This window comes from Solea senegalensis, linkage group LG16 (assembly GCF_019176455.1).
Source record: "Solea senegalensis isolate Sse05_10M linkage group LG16, IFAPA_SoseM_1, whole genome shotgun sequence".
Lineage (NCBI taxonomy): Eukaryota > Metazoa > Chordata > Actinopteri > Pleuronectiformes > Soleidae > Solea > Solea senegalensis.
Window position 1 is genome coordinate 8,270,680 of NC_058036.1, and position 16,288 is coordinate 8,286,967.

At 39.0% G+C, this 16,288-nt stretch overlaps 1 protein-coding gene across 1 annotated transcript; it reads right to left on the reverse strand.

The window, feature by feature from the left end:
- Positions 1-682: 682 nt before the first annotated feature.
- Positions 683-13,120, reverse strand: LOC122782428 (tandem C2 domains nuclear protein). Its single transcript, XM_044046744.1, has 12 exons — positions 12,994-13,120; positions 11,638-11,712; positions 11,322-11,525; positions 9,979-10,149; positions 9,136-9,215; positions 7,009-7,078; positions 6,109-6,209; positions 5,289-5,405; positions 4,973-5,164; positions 2,707-2,821; positions 2,420-2,619; positions 683-1,018 (listed from the first exon to the last, which is right to left on the reverse strand). Exons 2-12 carry the CDS (start codon positions 11,702-11,704, stop codon positions 908-910), a joined length of 1,428 nt encoding a protein of 475 aa, XP_043902679.1. The 5' UTR covers positions 11,705-11,712; positions 12,994-13,120; the 3' UTR covers positions 683-907.
- Between the last annotated feature and the right edge of the window lie 3,168 nt (positions 13,121-16,288).

Here is a 16,288-nt window from a genome sequence, read left to right on the forward strand (position 1 = left end):
CAGTAAAGTGAGGTCCTAAAAAGTTAAAATTAGGGTTAAAGGATAAATCCTGTAATATTCTATATCCTCCTTATTGATGGAAAATCCCATAAAAAGACCAGAACCTTTTGTTTTCCAAGTGAAACACTGTCCTGAAATGCTCACTGACAGACCAAATGTATATTATCGCACCCTCACACACACGGATACTGTATATTTGCTTAAAGACTATTATTAGTAACGTAAACGACACCCATGACCCATTTGTTTTACAGATTTCAATTTTCCGTGGGAATCACTGAGAGAAGATTGGAGAGTAAAAGAGAAATCATTGTGTAGGTCTTGGTCTTTTTATGGTGTTTTCTTAACAGTAGGGATCTTTAAACATTTATTTACACCGTGACAGCATGAAGTTTTTAAATACAGTACGTTTTATGGTCACTCTCGCTGCAGCTGAAACCAAGTGACAGTTCTTTGACTTCTTTGAACAAGCAGCCCTATAAACTACATCTGTGACTTACAAAAAAATACATACTATATACATTTGAGTGCTATTTTTTAGGGTCCAGTGAGTAAACATTAGTGAAATCTAATTGTGAGACTGCAGATTGTAAAAACTCCACTCACCCTCTCCCTTTCCCAGGCGGAAAAGGAAACTACGGTGGCCTTCACAGACCAGAAAAAAAAGTTGTTGTTCTTCATTTGTGTAGTAAGGCTGGTTTGTACATTCAGGCTGCTGTAGAAACACAGTGAAATCTGCCTTTGCCTTCAGTAAATAGAAAACCAAACGATTTATATTCTTAGAACAATCGTCTGCTCTTCCGGGGCATTCACAGCACCATGGGACTGGTTTACAGTTCAGGTCCATCAGAGTTAACTGTGTATCAGTGAGTATGAAGGTCTCGCACCAGTCAGGAGAGGTTTGGGTTTATGGAGCATTCAGCCTGTGCCATGCTGTCACCATTTTCTCAGGGTGAGCCATCATGTCCTTCCACTGCTCCACCGCCTCTGGGACGGGGCTGTCATACCCTAGCTGAACCTGAGAGACACATTTAGAGAGAAGGGAGTCCCATTTCAAAGAGGTCTTTAAACAAAGAACACTGTGCTCTTGGGATATAAAATGTAAATTAACATTTATAAAACGTCTGCTTACACTATTTAAAACGCTTAGAGGTTTACCCACTCGATTTATAACATCACTTAACATTTTTTGAGGATTAAATGGTCTTGATCACCAGTTAAGTGTCATCTTTAATAGAATTTGATGTCAGTTTTGTAAATGATGTTCCCATTAGAGGAAAAGAGATGACAGTAGAAGCACAGAGTGGACACCACCAGTGTGATTGACAGCTGCGTCCAATTGCAAACTAAATCCAACTGCATAATCGTCACTGGAAACACTCCCCCAAAAAGAAAACACAACGACAAAAGCAGAAAACACAACAACAAAAACAAAAAACGCAACAATAAAAGCAGAAACACAACGACAAAAAAACATATCACAAACAAAAAAACACGACAAAAATAGAAAACACGACAAAAACAAAAAACGCAACGCCAAAAGCAGAAAACACAACGACAAAGACAAAAAACACATAAAAGCAGGAACACAACGACAAAAATGAAAAAAACACAACAATAAAAGCAGAAACACACGACAGAAAACAAAAACAAGGAAAAAAAAAACAAAAAAACACAAAAAAGCAGAAAACACAACGACAAAAACAAAAACACATAAAAGCAGAAACACAAAAACAAAAAACACATAAAAGCAGAAACACAACGACAAAAGCAGAAAACACCACAAAAACAAAAAAACACATAAAAGCAGAAACACAACGACAGAAGCCGAAACGCGACGACAAAAAACATATCACAAACAAAAAAAACACGTCAAAAACAGAAAACACGACAAAAACTAAAAACACAATGACAAAAACTAAAAACACAATGACAAAAGCTGAAAACACAACGACAAAAACAAAAAACACATAAAAGCAGAAACATAACGACAAAAAACATAACATCACAAACACGACAAAAACAGAAAACACAACAAAAACAGAAAACACAACGAGAAAAGCAGAAAATACACATAAAAGCAGAAACACAACGACAAAAAAAACAATCAAAAACGAAAAAAACACGACAAAAACAGAAAACCCAATGACAAAAGCAGAAAACATGACAAAAACAAAAAAATACACAATAAAAGCAGAAACCCAACAACAAAAACACAACGACACAAACAAAAAACACAACAAAAACAGAAAACACGACACAAATACCTGTTGCTGCAGTTTTGGTGTGTTTTGCAATATGCACTATATTTCCAATTTGTTGTGGTGATTTGCACTTCAGGGCCACCGTAGGGACATCATGACTAGTTACCACTTAATATCAGAGTGAAACAATAAAGACTTTAAAGTCACCAGCTCACCTGTCCAAGACACTGTTTCCTCCTGACCGAGCTGCGACTGTAGAGTTTCACTAACAGCGAGCAGGCGTTGTCAAACGCAGCCAGTTGGAAGTGGAAAAGCTCCACCCACTGACACTGACCCCCGGCCGGCTTCATCACGCGAGTCTTCTTCTTCATCAGCACCTGCCCCATCTGGTGCATCTCGGCCTTGACGAAAAACGCTGCAGAGGGAGCAAAGGAGATGCCTTCAACGACGCGACACACACACACAGTCGAGCGATTTGGAAATCGACAAAGTGACATTTTACCTTGAGTGATCGGTGACGAGGATGCTGGGAGATTTTGGGCGGCAATGATCTGGAGCTGGATGCGACCGTTTACTGGCTGGAAGCAGGTGGTGAGATGCAGCTCAGCGTGGCACACCTGAATAACAGTGATAAAAAAGTGTATCATTCCCGTTGTATAAGCGTATAGCACAGGGGTGTCAAACATATGGCCCGGGGGCCAGAACCGGCCCGCCAGAGGGTCCAATCCGGCCCACAGGATGACTTTGTTAAAATTTCACACTACGATTACAATCTAAATCTCTTCCAGATACCTGTGACTAAATGATTGTGCCTTTAGAGAGCCAGTGTGATGTGTAAATAGTACATTTAGGCACGATATTGTTGAAATTGTACTTATATTTCTCAAGAAACTTCATGTCTGGTAAAAATATCCTTAATTTAATGTAAAACAAAGGAGAAAAAAAAGGAGTTCTTGATGTTCATAGGTTATTATGCTATTGTTTTACTATTTTTACAGGTCTGGCCCACTTGAGATCAAATTGTGCTGTAATGTGGCCCCTGAACAAAAATGAGTTTGACACCCCTGGTATAGCATATGTCGTATAGCACTCTCGCCTTTGCAGCAAAAAGGACGCGGGTGACCTAGCATTGCGTGTCCCTGTGCTACGAAGAGAAGTCTGAAGAAAGGGGCTTGGAATTCAAAATGTAGCCTGTTTTTCCACGATCGCCAACCTTACCTTTAACCGCGTGAAATCCATTGGGGGTCTCAAGTCTCGTTTGAGTTTGAGGCCCCTGCAGTAAATGGTATATCAGCAAGTCGTTTGTGGCCTCGTTTCAGCAGTCTCAGCTGTGCTGCTTCCTTCCAAAATGCAGTGGAAATATTTCTTGTCGTTGACCTTTGAGAGCTCATCTGTCCGGGGGCCTTAAAAAGCGCTCGCTGAGTGATCGTGATTTGGGCAATTTGGCTGCTTTGTGTTGAGCAGATTGGTAAAAATCAGACTCTAATAATCTCTCAGTGACTCACCGTCTGATCGTCTAAGTGCAGAAAGAGTCCACGTTTTTACCGTCACTGCCAGACATGCATCCATTAACCAGCAGAACCACTCTCTGCTGCTGAAATGGTTTGAGGTTTGATCCACTTTCCAGAATCCACACTCCAGTCTCGTCAGCGCAGTAAAAGCCCAGTTTCCCAGTTTTGCTTCCTGATGAATTCATTTCTGTTGTGATTGTGCAACAAGACAAGATTTGGCACATTTTCCACGCTTCACCCTGTTATGGCTGAGTGTACGGCACATGCCTGTGGGCTGCCGTGCATCATGAGGACAGTTTTATGAGGCACATGCAGTGTTTTATTTGTATTTACTGTGCACACAGCAGCCAACGGAGGAAAGGGTGAAGGGCAAGTAGTAAAAGTTTGTAATATTTTTTTTTCTTCTTGGCCATGACAGCAGACATCAGCTGCTTACAACTAAGAATGTATGAGTTCCATTCACGTACAGACATTAAGAGCTTTGGACATCAAATGAATAACTGAATACTGGGTGAGCTCAGACTGCATGACCCACCAAAATGATTATTTACTTTCTAACGTTCAGTCATAATGTGATATTTGGTCATTAAATGATTCATCCTTGGTTCAAAGTGAAAGTTTGAAATGAAAGTCCCTTCATGTATTCATAGGGAGCTTTGACTACCTACATTTTATCTGTTCTTCCTCAGTCCAAGTGATTTCTATTGTGTTTATAAATGTTTTAGTGATGTTATAAATCAAGTACAGACTTTTTTTTAAATTTTTTATATTCAATATATGTTTACTTCTGCATTGGCATCCTCAGGGGAACCAGACGACTCCATCAACTACCGCTTTTATATCCCATCTATGGTTAAACACTGTAATTGTGGAAATCGTTGACGATACCAATATTAGTCATTTTAAAACCAGGGGTCTCAAACTCAAATGACCCCGGGGGCCACTAAGTGTGTAGTTTGGTCAGTAAGGGGCCAGTCGAGTGATAAAAAGTGTTTGTTTTGACTAGTGCACAATATAAATGTATTTATGATGCAAAATGAATCTATAAATAAAGTAATTTCAACTTGATATTAAGTGGCAGGCTTTGTTTTAGACCTTTTATGAAATATGAAGCTATTTTATAGTGAAGCTGAATGAGATTTTACATCTGTCCAATATCCGATCCAGTGACTCTGATCAGTATCGGACCAATATCGATACTGACCGATACTGATAATCATCCCTAGCGACATGTGAACATGAGAGGTGAACACTCACAGAGGACTTGGATGGAGCGTTGAGGTCGAGCCAGTGCAGCGTCTCCAGAGGACTGAGTTGCCGCAGGGAGAGGACACACTCGGCCGCGGTGCGTTTCTTGGGGTTGTGCATCTGCAGTCGCAGCACTAGAGCGCTGCAGCGCAGCTCCTGGAGGCGGAGCGCGAAGACAAAGGTCTCCATGAAGGACACTTCCTAAAAGGCAGAGGGAACGGAGAGTGACGATTCAGACTGAATGATAAACACGTGTTAAATTGTGTTAAAGTCAAATAAAGACACAGTCTGCTTGATTTTAAGAGTGGAACGTGGAAAGTGTTACCTGACTGTAGTCTTTAACTGAGCTCTTGAACTGTATGGGTTTAGGCAAAGTGATGATCCCTTTGAATCCAAACTTTTGTTGTTCAGCTCCATCCAGAGGAAGATTGAGGTCTGAACACTGACAAGAAACAGGGGGAAAAAATAGAAAGTGTGAGTTGAATCATTTCTCCAAATGTGTTGAGTGTTAACAAAGATTTACTTTAATACATTAAAGGGCATTTGTGTGACCCATGTAATTTGCTTGTTCATCCAAAAGTTCCATTGGATAGTTTCAATCAATCAATCAGTCAATCAAACTTCATTTATATAGCATGTTTACATACAATACAATGCAACTCAAAACAGCAGTGGAGAAGTGAAGAAGTGGGGGAAAAAGAGAGGAAAGGAGGTGAGGAAGTGAGGAAAGGCTTTCAGGGAATTCACAAACAGCCATGAGGGAAAACACTGGAGACTGAGGACCACAACAATGTGACCTTTGGACAGAAAATGTGCCGTTACCAGAGTCAAAGTCCTATTCTATTATCCATTTTACTCCTGTTCCTTTAAGAATTACAGCACATTAAAACCTTCCGTCTGTAAACTTCTATGTAACGTACAGCGAAAACACACTTGTCAGGTAAACCTTTAGCACTTTTATCGTCAGCTTATCGTCAGCTCAGACGTTTTCTTCCTGACTGTCTGAGCCAAAGTTAATAGAGCAAAGATAGGAGCGAACAGAGGCCTGATTTCTGGACAGAGGGCCCATTGAGGAATTTTACAGACAAGCACAATTGAAGGTTTTGTTCCCTCCCCCCACGTTCTGCCCACTAAGGTAACCTTACCTGGACCAGAGTGATCCACACCTGCTCCAAAGCATCCTGGTAGCTCATCCGGACACACACTTTTCCCCACTCACGCTCATCCCCAGACAGGGTGATGGAGTCTGTGATGTTTGAGGACAAACCATGTGATTAGACAGACAACGAGGTAACCAGTAAACAGTGCCCTCAACCCCTGGAAATAATATACAACTCCTTATATGGACATCCTGTGGTTTGTGTTTATAGGCCACATCTTCAGGCTTTACAAAATGCTTCTTATGTGTTGTCGAGTCAAGGTTATGATTAATTATAAATCAGTTTTTTTTAATTAGGGTAGCAATAATTCTGTAAAAGGCACAAATTTAGACTGTTCATAAAAATGAACCAAATGAAATTTGAACTGTGACACATTTTCAATTTTTTGTACATTTTGCCAGCTGAATCTTTCTTTTTCTTACCTCATTAAAATCATAAACATTTTCAATGGTTTTATATTTTTTTGTGAATTTCATCAAGATTCCCTTACATGCTGTTCCATGATGATAACATTAATTAACACAGTATACAGTAATAAAATGACTCAATACTGGCCAGTAATCGAATGATAAAACTTTACTTTCATACACATGATTATTTTATCATAACAAAGCTGATTCTCGCCACTGAATAATAATAAAAAATGTATGTAAGAATGATTATCTCCAATTCGAACTAATGAAGTACGGTGACAAAAACATTTGGAAGTGTTTTGAGTGTCTGCCCTTTTATGTTTGCTCACTGCTGAGTGAATTTTAATTGGACCGGGTTATTTTAGGACGACGGGAGGCAACGGGCCTCTCTTTGTTTCTTTCTCCGTCTTAAAGAAGACGAGTCTGAACAGGGAAAAGTGTCGCAGAGATAAAGTGGAGATGAAGCTTTTACCTAGACAGCTGTCAGTGGAGCCCATCACTGAAGATGTGCTGCTGCGGACGCTGGCGACAAAGTCAAATTGCTGCAGATGAAGCCAAACAAAGAGAAAGTCAGGATATTTCTACCAATCCTGCATAGTGCAGCTTTAACAAAGTATAATGCTTACTTTTTCTAACTTATTGTGGGATGTTAGGGGGTATTCAGTCATTAGTTTAGTTTACTGATTGATTCCAAGATGAAAAAAAACACAGAAATAACAGCAAAGTTTAAATCAAATAAAAAAATAATACCCATTCAGTGGTTGAAAGGGAGTATATGATGATTTGTTTTTCCTTTCTCAATTTAAACTTTTAAAAATTACAAAAATAACAAAAACACACAAAACAATTAAAGCCAACAACTGCGCATCCTTTGCGTGTTGACGTCATTTTTTTTTTCTGTTTGCAGTTATTCTGTTGTTATTATTATCTACTGCCATGGAGCTGGAGCTTTAACGTTGTCGTCACATAAATACTGTTTGTTCGTAATGCTGCCAAACCAAACATTTGGAGTCCGCTGGACTTTTAATTGCTCTGACACTCTGAAAGAGGGCGTCAACAGACATAAAAAGGGTGAACACAAATACTGTATATCTGTATGGATCCATGTGGTTTTTGTGCGTTTTAGTGTAATGTAAGCTAAATATGATCTCCTCATGACGTCTGAGGCGAGATATTAGATTAAATGTGTGTAAGGCAGCTTCATGGGAGTTGTTGCTCATAAGAAAAACTACAGCGCATCCTGTGTACACGACAAAAGGAACACGCCCCAATTATCTGGTTGATATCCAACACAAGGAGCACCAACTATCTGAAGCTGAACGCCTAACAAACAAAAACACCTTCAGCTGTTCAACTAAAGACGAACCAAATTAACATCCTGTGCACCAATTCCTTTCTTTAATGGTTAGAATTTCAAAATAAAGTCCCCGTTCCTTCGAGCAGCTTGAACGTGTACCAGAAGTTCCTTGGCAACAAAAACACTCCTGGATGCTGCCAGGAAAAGACAACTCTATTTATTTGTTATATTTTTTAATTTGCCTTAAGTTATGAATAAATACAAATACTATGAATAAATACTTTGTTACGCATACATCATGATACAACATAAATTAAATGTGTGTCCTTCTTTTTGGTCTCACTTGTAACTTGACTTCCTGGTATCAAATTAAGTTGTGGACTATAATTAAAAAGACTGGAAACCGGTCAAAACAGTGAGATCTAATTCTGTACGCAAAAATGTCTTCTGGTTATCCTCTGTGAAGTCAGCCACCAGGGGGCGATGAGCTCAGTAAATATTGTCCAAAGGAGTTAAATGTCTCAATCACGAGTTGTGGGTCTTCTCCACTTATCTCACAATTATGTCAATATTGTAAATTCTGTTCTCATTTAGAGGAATTTAGACACACGCTCCTAGTCAAAAGTCCAATTTTCCTCCAAGTACCACCAGAGGAAGCTCGCATCCCACAGTTTGAGAACCATGGGGTCTAATGACTAGCATCATTTTTACACCTTATTTTTCGAGCCACGTTAGTATCCTCGTGAAAGATGAGGACCGGTGTATTGGCGCTAATGAAGGTCCCTGAGTGAGTGAGAAAGTTAAAGCCTTTGTGACCTTTGACCCATTTTGACTGATACATTACGTGTTTACACATTTTATTTTGTCAGCACTAATTTGTAAATGTTTGCCTTTAATTAAAAACTATCCATGTGAGATTTGTGTCCCCTTGTCCTTTTTGCACAACCTTGTTAGAAATAACTAAGAGTACATTTTAGATGAGTACTTTTACTTGTAATTAGGTGAAATGTTATCACAATAGTGGTACTTTTACATGAGTACAATATTTCAGCACTCTTTCCACGTCTGCTCATCTTTAAACATTTCATAAAAATGATCAACACCTTCCACAAAGTGAGGTGAATTCTCAGTTTCAGCTCCTCACGTTGACCCTTAAATCCAAACACTGTGTAACTTGGCTTGTTTGCCGTTTTTCCACCACGGCGTGGACGACAGTGGAAACTGTAAAACTATATTTAGTCTGGATTTGACACAGGGTGAGAAACGCCGTGTGAAACCAGATTAGATAAAGAACACACTCACCTGCATGTGACCGTGTGCGTTGGACAGATCCAACATGGAGGTGCACTGTCGATGCTGGCCGTCTGGCTGCAGAGTCCAGCCTGGAAGGAAAATACACGTCCATCTGTGGTTACTTCATTTACACGCTCAAAAATACTGTAAACAGGAACCAACTCTTAACAAGGTGTTATATAACATTATACTGTATGTATAGCTCTACTGTATATTGTGGATATTTTATATTTAGCAGCTTAAATACGCAATGTATTGCCGGTTCTGTTTGTTTACAATTTATTTTACATTTGTATTTTTAAATTTATATTTGTCTAATTTTTTTTATTTATTTATTTATTTTATTTTATTTTATTTTATTTATTTTTTATTTTTTATTTTTTTATTATTATTTTTTTTTATTTAATATATCTCCTATTCTATGACTCTATATCTCTGACCTTTCAGATGATGCTGGTACCCAGTGTGGGATTGATGACGTCAAATCTAATCTAATCTGAAATTAAGACACTTCAAAAATAGGGAAACTTTGTGACAGTTTACCTATCAGGTGCCGTGATAAAAAAGTATGTTGCCATTTGTCAGTATACAAATGAATCTTTATTTTTTTGTATCCAATTCCTTATATTTATGTTGTATTGTTTTAATTGGGAGTCACACCCTCGCGTGGAGGATAGAGTGGTAGAAAATGGATGGATCACCTTTATTTTCAATATTCTTTCAGATTTCTGTGTTGTTGACACACACAAAAATAACAACACTGCTGCTTTTTGTTTGTGATGTTTGTAATTGGGTTCATATATTCACTCTAAACAAACAGTAAAGTGTGGATGAGCTCTGGTTTGCAGTTACCTGGGTTTAGTGGGCTGGACATTCTGTTCTTCATTGTGTCACGACGGGCTGAACCAGGGGAAATGTACTCAGCCATCTGACCCTCATGGAAATTGGACTCTGGGCTGTAGGTGAAGTGACTGGAGCCCAAAAGCTCGGCCTTCCTCTCCGCGTACGTGCTCCGCATTGAACCTGCAGACAAAGAGCAGGGGGCGCAGGTGAGTCTGCTTCAAATGTTTGGTTTGGTTGAGGTGGAGTAAAACACACCGCTCTAACATTTACCTTCACCCTGCTGGGACAAACAAATGCTGCCATGACGAAAGGTGCACCTGTTCGACTGCTCGTTAATGCAAATATCAAATCCACCGATCACACGTCGACGACTCTGAAGTTCAAACTGAGCATCAGACTCAGGAAGACAGTTGATTTAAGTGACTTGGTTTAAATATGTTAGATGTTTTCAGACGCTGTATTAGGGACATAATACCTAAAAAGAATTGGATGTCTCTCTGCGGAGTTTAGTTCACTTATCCTCAACAAACTGTGGCTGAGAGGGAAAAAAAAGGACAGAAAATTACAGGTTGAACTCAAAAACTAAAATGGGTGAGATGAGTCTGAACTCCTGTGTGTTTTACACATTTATCGACCACAACAATTCACAATTCTCCCCCTTATCTGTCTCCCACCTCTCCTCTGTCCCCCATTTTTCCTTTCACCCCAACCGGTCGAGGCAGATGGCTGCACATCTTTCAGTCTGGTGTCTATGTACAATGTATGTTATGATTAGGCGCTACACAAATAAAATATGTTTATTGTAATTCTACCTGATGTCCTCACCTGACTTCTACAGTATTCTGCCTTATCATCCAAGAAAAAAAGTCTTTTTTAAGTGTTTTAAGAACCTGATTTAATTCATTAAAAAACAATAGAAACAATATGTTGGGGTGTGGAGCGACTGCAAAGGCCACTGCATGGCGCTAGAGAGAGGCCAACAAATAATCTGTTATGTCCGAGTGTGGCAAATTCAAACCACACCCTGAAAGCTTCTTGCAAATGAAATAATGATTTGCTCCTGAAGGCATCATGCAATGATCAATGCCACTACCGTAACCCACATACAGCTCAAAGGACGGTGAGGGTGTCTGCTGCGGGGCTAGTGGGAACACAGTATGTGAAAATGTGTTGTGTTTTTAACTGTAATTCCTGCAGAAAATCGGAAGACACCCTCAAACTTGATGGGATTATAATCTTATCTGATGTTCACGCCAAAGAAAATACCAAAAATTGCCACTCCAGCCTGTTCACAAACAGTAGGACGATTACATTGTGGAGAAACTGAATAAAACCTGTCAGTTGGTACTTACTCTGCATCCCCGACTGTAAATTGGGATAACGAGAACCTCTGGGTTGGACATAGGACGTCTTGATGGTGGGCAGGACAAACGGGACCTCTTTGCCATCGGGGGGAAGTTTGGACAGGAGGTAATCTTCCGTGATGCCCCTCTGCCCTCTCTCTGACTCCACGCCTGCAGTGATCGCCTTGTTCGGCGGCACTTTCAGTTTGATCACTTTGGAAACAGGTGAAAGTTGTCAATGAGGACCAAAACAAAATCAATCTGTCAGAAGTTATTTCATTTAAACCTATATTTAAACACGCTGCCATGCAGGGCATCACTTCACCTTCTGTCTCCAGCTCCCGCCGCTCTGTTTTTGTCAGGATCTTGCAGCAGTTTTTGAGGCATTCCATGGCTGCAACTGCAAATAATCCACAGTTTGAGTGAGGAGTTGGAAAAAAAAGGACCCAAATAGAGCTTTTCTGTGTATTTAAATAGGATGGTGCCTCAACAAATCTGATACAAACTCATTAAATACAACTTTTTTATAAAAAAAGAAAGTCAGCTGACACAATTACCATAATAATAAATATATCATCATTAAATAAGTTTTTTTTAAATGAATTAATATTTCTATTTCGGTTGCATTCATATAAAAAGTTCTGTACAATACAAGAAAAAACATTTTGATAGTTTCAAACAAATAATCCTGGGAAATAATCATTTCCTTCTCATTGTTTAAAGAATGTCTGAATGCAAAGAGGACGTTTTATTCACCGCACAAAAAAAAAATCAACTCTAGTGTTTTAGAATGTAACATGAAAGGCACCATGAAAATGTATAAATGCTAATCTGGAAATTTGCGGCAATCTTCCCAAAAGGCCCTCAAAATTAGGTGATTTAAATCAAAACCAGGGAGCAATTACAAATTATACTGCCCTAAACTCTTTAACTGAGGTACAGTAAATCTATATTTTGGTTCACACAATCCCAAATATGATGATGCCCAAAATGCAGTGCTTTAATGTGTCCAGATTACCTAAATCTGTTAAAATGCCACAGAGATGTTCACTGTTATAGTCCCAAAAACTGAAAAGTGGCAGAAATCCTTAAAATTTGCTATATTTCCAACACATTTATTGATATAATCCGACAATACTTTGTATAACTGCCCAAACACATTCACTAGATTAATTTAGTGTCACACATATACTGACAAAACTGGCTAAATGTGGTTAAGTATCCCAGTGTCTGAATCTCTTTTCATATGAATTTTGTAAATATATCCTCAAATTATATAATTACAAACAGCCTCAGTGGCCACATGCAACTGAAGGAGAAAAATATACACAAAAATTACTTTTCCCGTATATTTCTATATATATATACTGCACATATAGACATTTAAAAATAGACCGTGTCTTTAAAAATGTGAAGAAAAGTAAATATAACATCGTTTTGTTCTGTTTGGGGAACTCATAGGAGGAAAGACAAATACCACGTCGTTATTAAGGGTAAATAATAATTTCATGAGCAGCTGCTTCGGTCAACAAACATTTGACCTTGCAACACAAGTTCCTGCTCTGAGGGACAGACCTGTGCAGGAATGAACTGCGGTGTAAACTAAAGTTTACATGATATCAAGACAGGAAACAAAACCACCAGGCACAACTTTGAAAGAAAGAAAAACACCTTCACTTACCCCCGTGACGTGTTCACTGACCGACGATGAAGTGTGTAACATCCAGCACTGCAGATGATTCTCACAGGCAGACTGGAGAGAAATGCCACTGAGATCAGGTTTAGTGAGCTCTTCACTTACAGGTCTCTCTCTCTCTCTCTCTCTCTCCCTCTCTCTTTCTCACCCTCCCTCCCTCCCTCTCACTCCTCCACTCTTTAATTCCCGGACTAAACACTGTGTGTTTGTGTTTCCTTCCCCGAACAGAACAGCCATGACAGCTTCACTATCGGTTGTGATTTTTGTTTACCACTTATAACCCTTTGTGTGTGTGTGTGTGTGTGTACCATGACAGGTCCTGCTGTCCCGGATTGAGGATTAAGCCAGGGTTACAGGAGCAGCTGTGAGAGTTTAGGATTAAGCCAGTAGTAGTTCATTGTGTGTGTGTGTGTGTGTGTTGTGTCTTTAGGAAGTCCTCATGAAGACCAAAACCAGGGCCCCAAGAACCCCATTTCTGAGGAACTGGTTAAATTTAGGACTAAAATGTTAATTGTGGTTATTAAGTGGTTAAGGTTTGGGACTAGACATTAAGTAGTTAGGTTAAAGTTTGGGATTAAGCATTAAGGTTTTTAGATTAAGGTTTGGGACTAGACATTAAGTGGTTAGGTTAAAGTTTGGGATTAGGCATTAATTGGTTAGATTAAGGTTTGGGATAAGGTGTTAAATGGTTAGGTTAAAGTTTGGCATTAGGCATTAATTGGTTAGGTTAAAGTTTGGGATTAAGCATTAAGTTTTAGGTTAAGGTTTGGGACTAGACATTAAGTGGTTAGGTTAAGGTTTGGGATTAGTGGGTTAAGGTTTGGACTAGATATTAAGTGGTTAAGGTTTGGGACTACATTAAGTGGTTAGTTAAGGTTTGGCATTAAGTGGTTAGGTTAAGGTTTGGAACATTAACTGTTTAGTTTGGGATTAGGTATAATTGGTTAGGTGAAGGTTTGGGACTAGACATTAAGTGGTTAGGTTAAGGTTTGGGATAAGGTGTTAAATGGTTAGGTTAAAGTTTGGGATTAGGCATTAATTAAGGTTAAGGTTTTGGGATTAAGCATTAACTGTTTAGGTTAAGGTTTGGGATTAAGTGGTTGTTAAGGTTTGGGATTAGTGTTTGGGATTAGAGGGTTAAGGTTGGGACTAGATTAGGTTTGGGATTAATTGGGGTTTGGGATTAGGCATTAACTTTAAGGTTAAGGTTTGGGACATTAATTGGTTAGGTGAGGTTTGGGACTAGACATTAATTGGTTAGGTGAAGGCTTGGGATAAGTAAGGTTAAGGGGTTAGGCATTAAGTGGTTAGGTTAAGGTTTGGGATAAGGTGTTAAATGGTTAGGTTAAAGTTTGGGATTAGGCATTAATTGGTTAGGTTAAAGTTTGGGATTAAGCATTAACTGTTTAGGTTAAGGTTTGGGACTAGACATTAAGTGGTTAGGTTAAGGTTTTAAGTGGTTAGGTTAAGGTTTGGGAGGTTAAGGTTTGGGATTAGGCATTAAGTGGTTAAATTAAGGTTTGGGATTAAGCATTAACTGTTTAGGTTAATGTTTGGGACTAGACATTAAGTGGCTAGGTTAAGGATCAGGATTATTTAGGATGTCCAAATGAATGGGTGTCGATGCAATGTCCAAGGAGAACATGCAAATCTGTCAGAGTGAGGACATTTTACCTGGTCCTCACATCTTTAAAGGGCTTTTTGGAGGTTAAGACCTGGTTTTAGGGTTGGGCATTTAGTTGTGATAGTTAAGGGGTCAGGGTTAGGATTAGGCACTGACTGGTTATGGTTAAGGTTTGGGATTACTTAGGAAATGAATGGGAGTCAATGCAGTGTCCTAAGAAGAACATGCAGATCTGTATGTGTGTGTGTGTGTGTGTGTGGCTTTGTGAGGACCAAAACATATGTAAATCATCAAGGAGTGAGGAAAAGTAAGGACATTTTGGCTGGTCCTCACATCTTTAATTGCTTTTGCGGGGTTAAGACTTGGATTTAGGGTCATTTAGTTGTGATGGTTAAGGTTAGGGTAAGGGTAAAGGATGAGAGAATGCATTATGTCTATAAGGGTCCTCACTACGAATGTTGTGCAATCGTGTGTGTGTGTGTGTGTGTGTTACATATCATATTCCTCCTCTTTATTCGATGGCACAACACGGTTGACGTCACGCTGCTGGAAACTTGATGATACATGATACAGGTCAGTGTTAGTGCATCTGTATTTACTGCCCTGCTTCACTCACACCTACTTACTCAGTGTACATATATATATGTACATGTACACTCAAAACTACAAAATTACCACTCCCCTATAAATCTGATAATATGATATTACCTCTGCTTTCTTTATTGTTTCTGAATTTTACGGTTGATATTTACGTCTTCAATATTCCATGTTAGAATCCCAAATTTGTTATTGTATGCATAGAATTAGCTGCAAAAAGATGCATTACTGAAATAACGTTGAGCATTTATTAACCAGTTATATGGTTATTTTATAGAGGTTTACTTTCTATGTGGTAGATTGAGGAACACATTAATACAAAAAATGCATGAATTAACGATTAATTAATGAACATTATTCAAGGGTTTTAAAAATGAATGTTATTCAGGGCTAAATTAACTCAAAAAAAACGAATTAACAGTATTACAGCATGAACTAACTGTTAATTAATGTACCCTTACTGTAAAGTGCTTATTTAAAGTGTGATTTTCTAGTCTAACTTTCAGAGTCCAGGATGCGGCTCATGCCAGGGTCACGTGTGTGTGTGTGTGAAATCATTTATTGTTCCAAAAGAAAACAGTGATCAATAATTCAGTTTATGACTGATTGTTACATCATTTCCAAAGAAAAACACTGCACGATGACACGGCGTCGCATGGGCTCACTGACGCTGCTGAGCTCAGAGGACACTCGACATTCAGCGACAGCTCTCGACTCTTCACAGCTTATCTGAAGGGATGAACATTCACTCACTCACTCACACACACACACACACACACACACACATAGCTAAGGAAACACATTTTTAAAAAAAAAATAAAACACAAGAGAGAGAGATTGACACTGACACTCAGGATACACTGAGTTTCAGTGAGTGTGGTTTCCATCATTTTCTAAATCGAGGATGTTAGAAATTGTACACCGTTAATATCCCCGTGTGTGTGTGTGTGTGTGTGTGTGTGTACAGAATGAAGCCATAAAAGCTCTGTGTCCATTATACCAGGGCGGGGACTAGAGCGCAGTGGATGCTTCCCATCAGCAGAACAGCTGAGTCTTTAT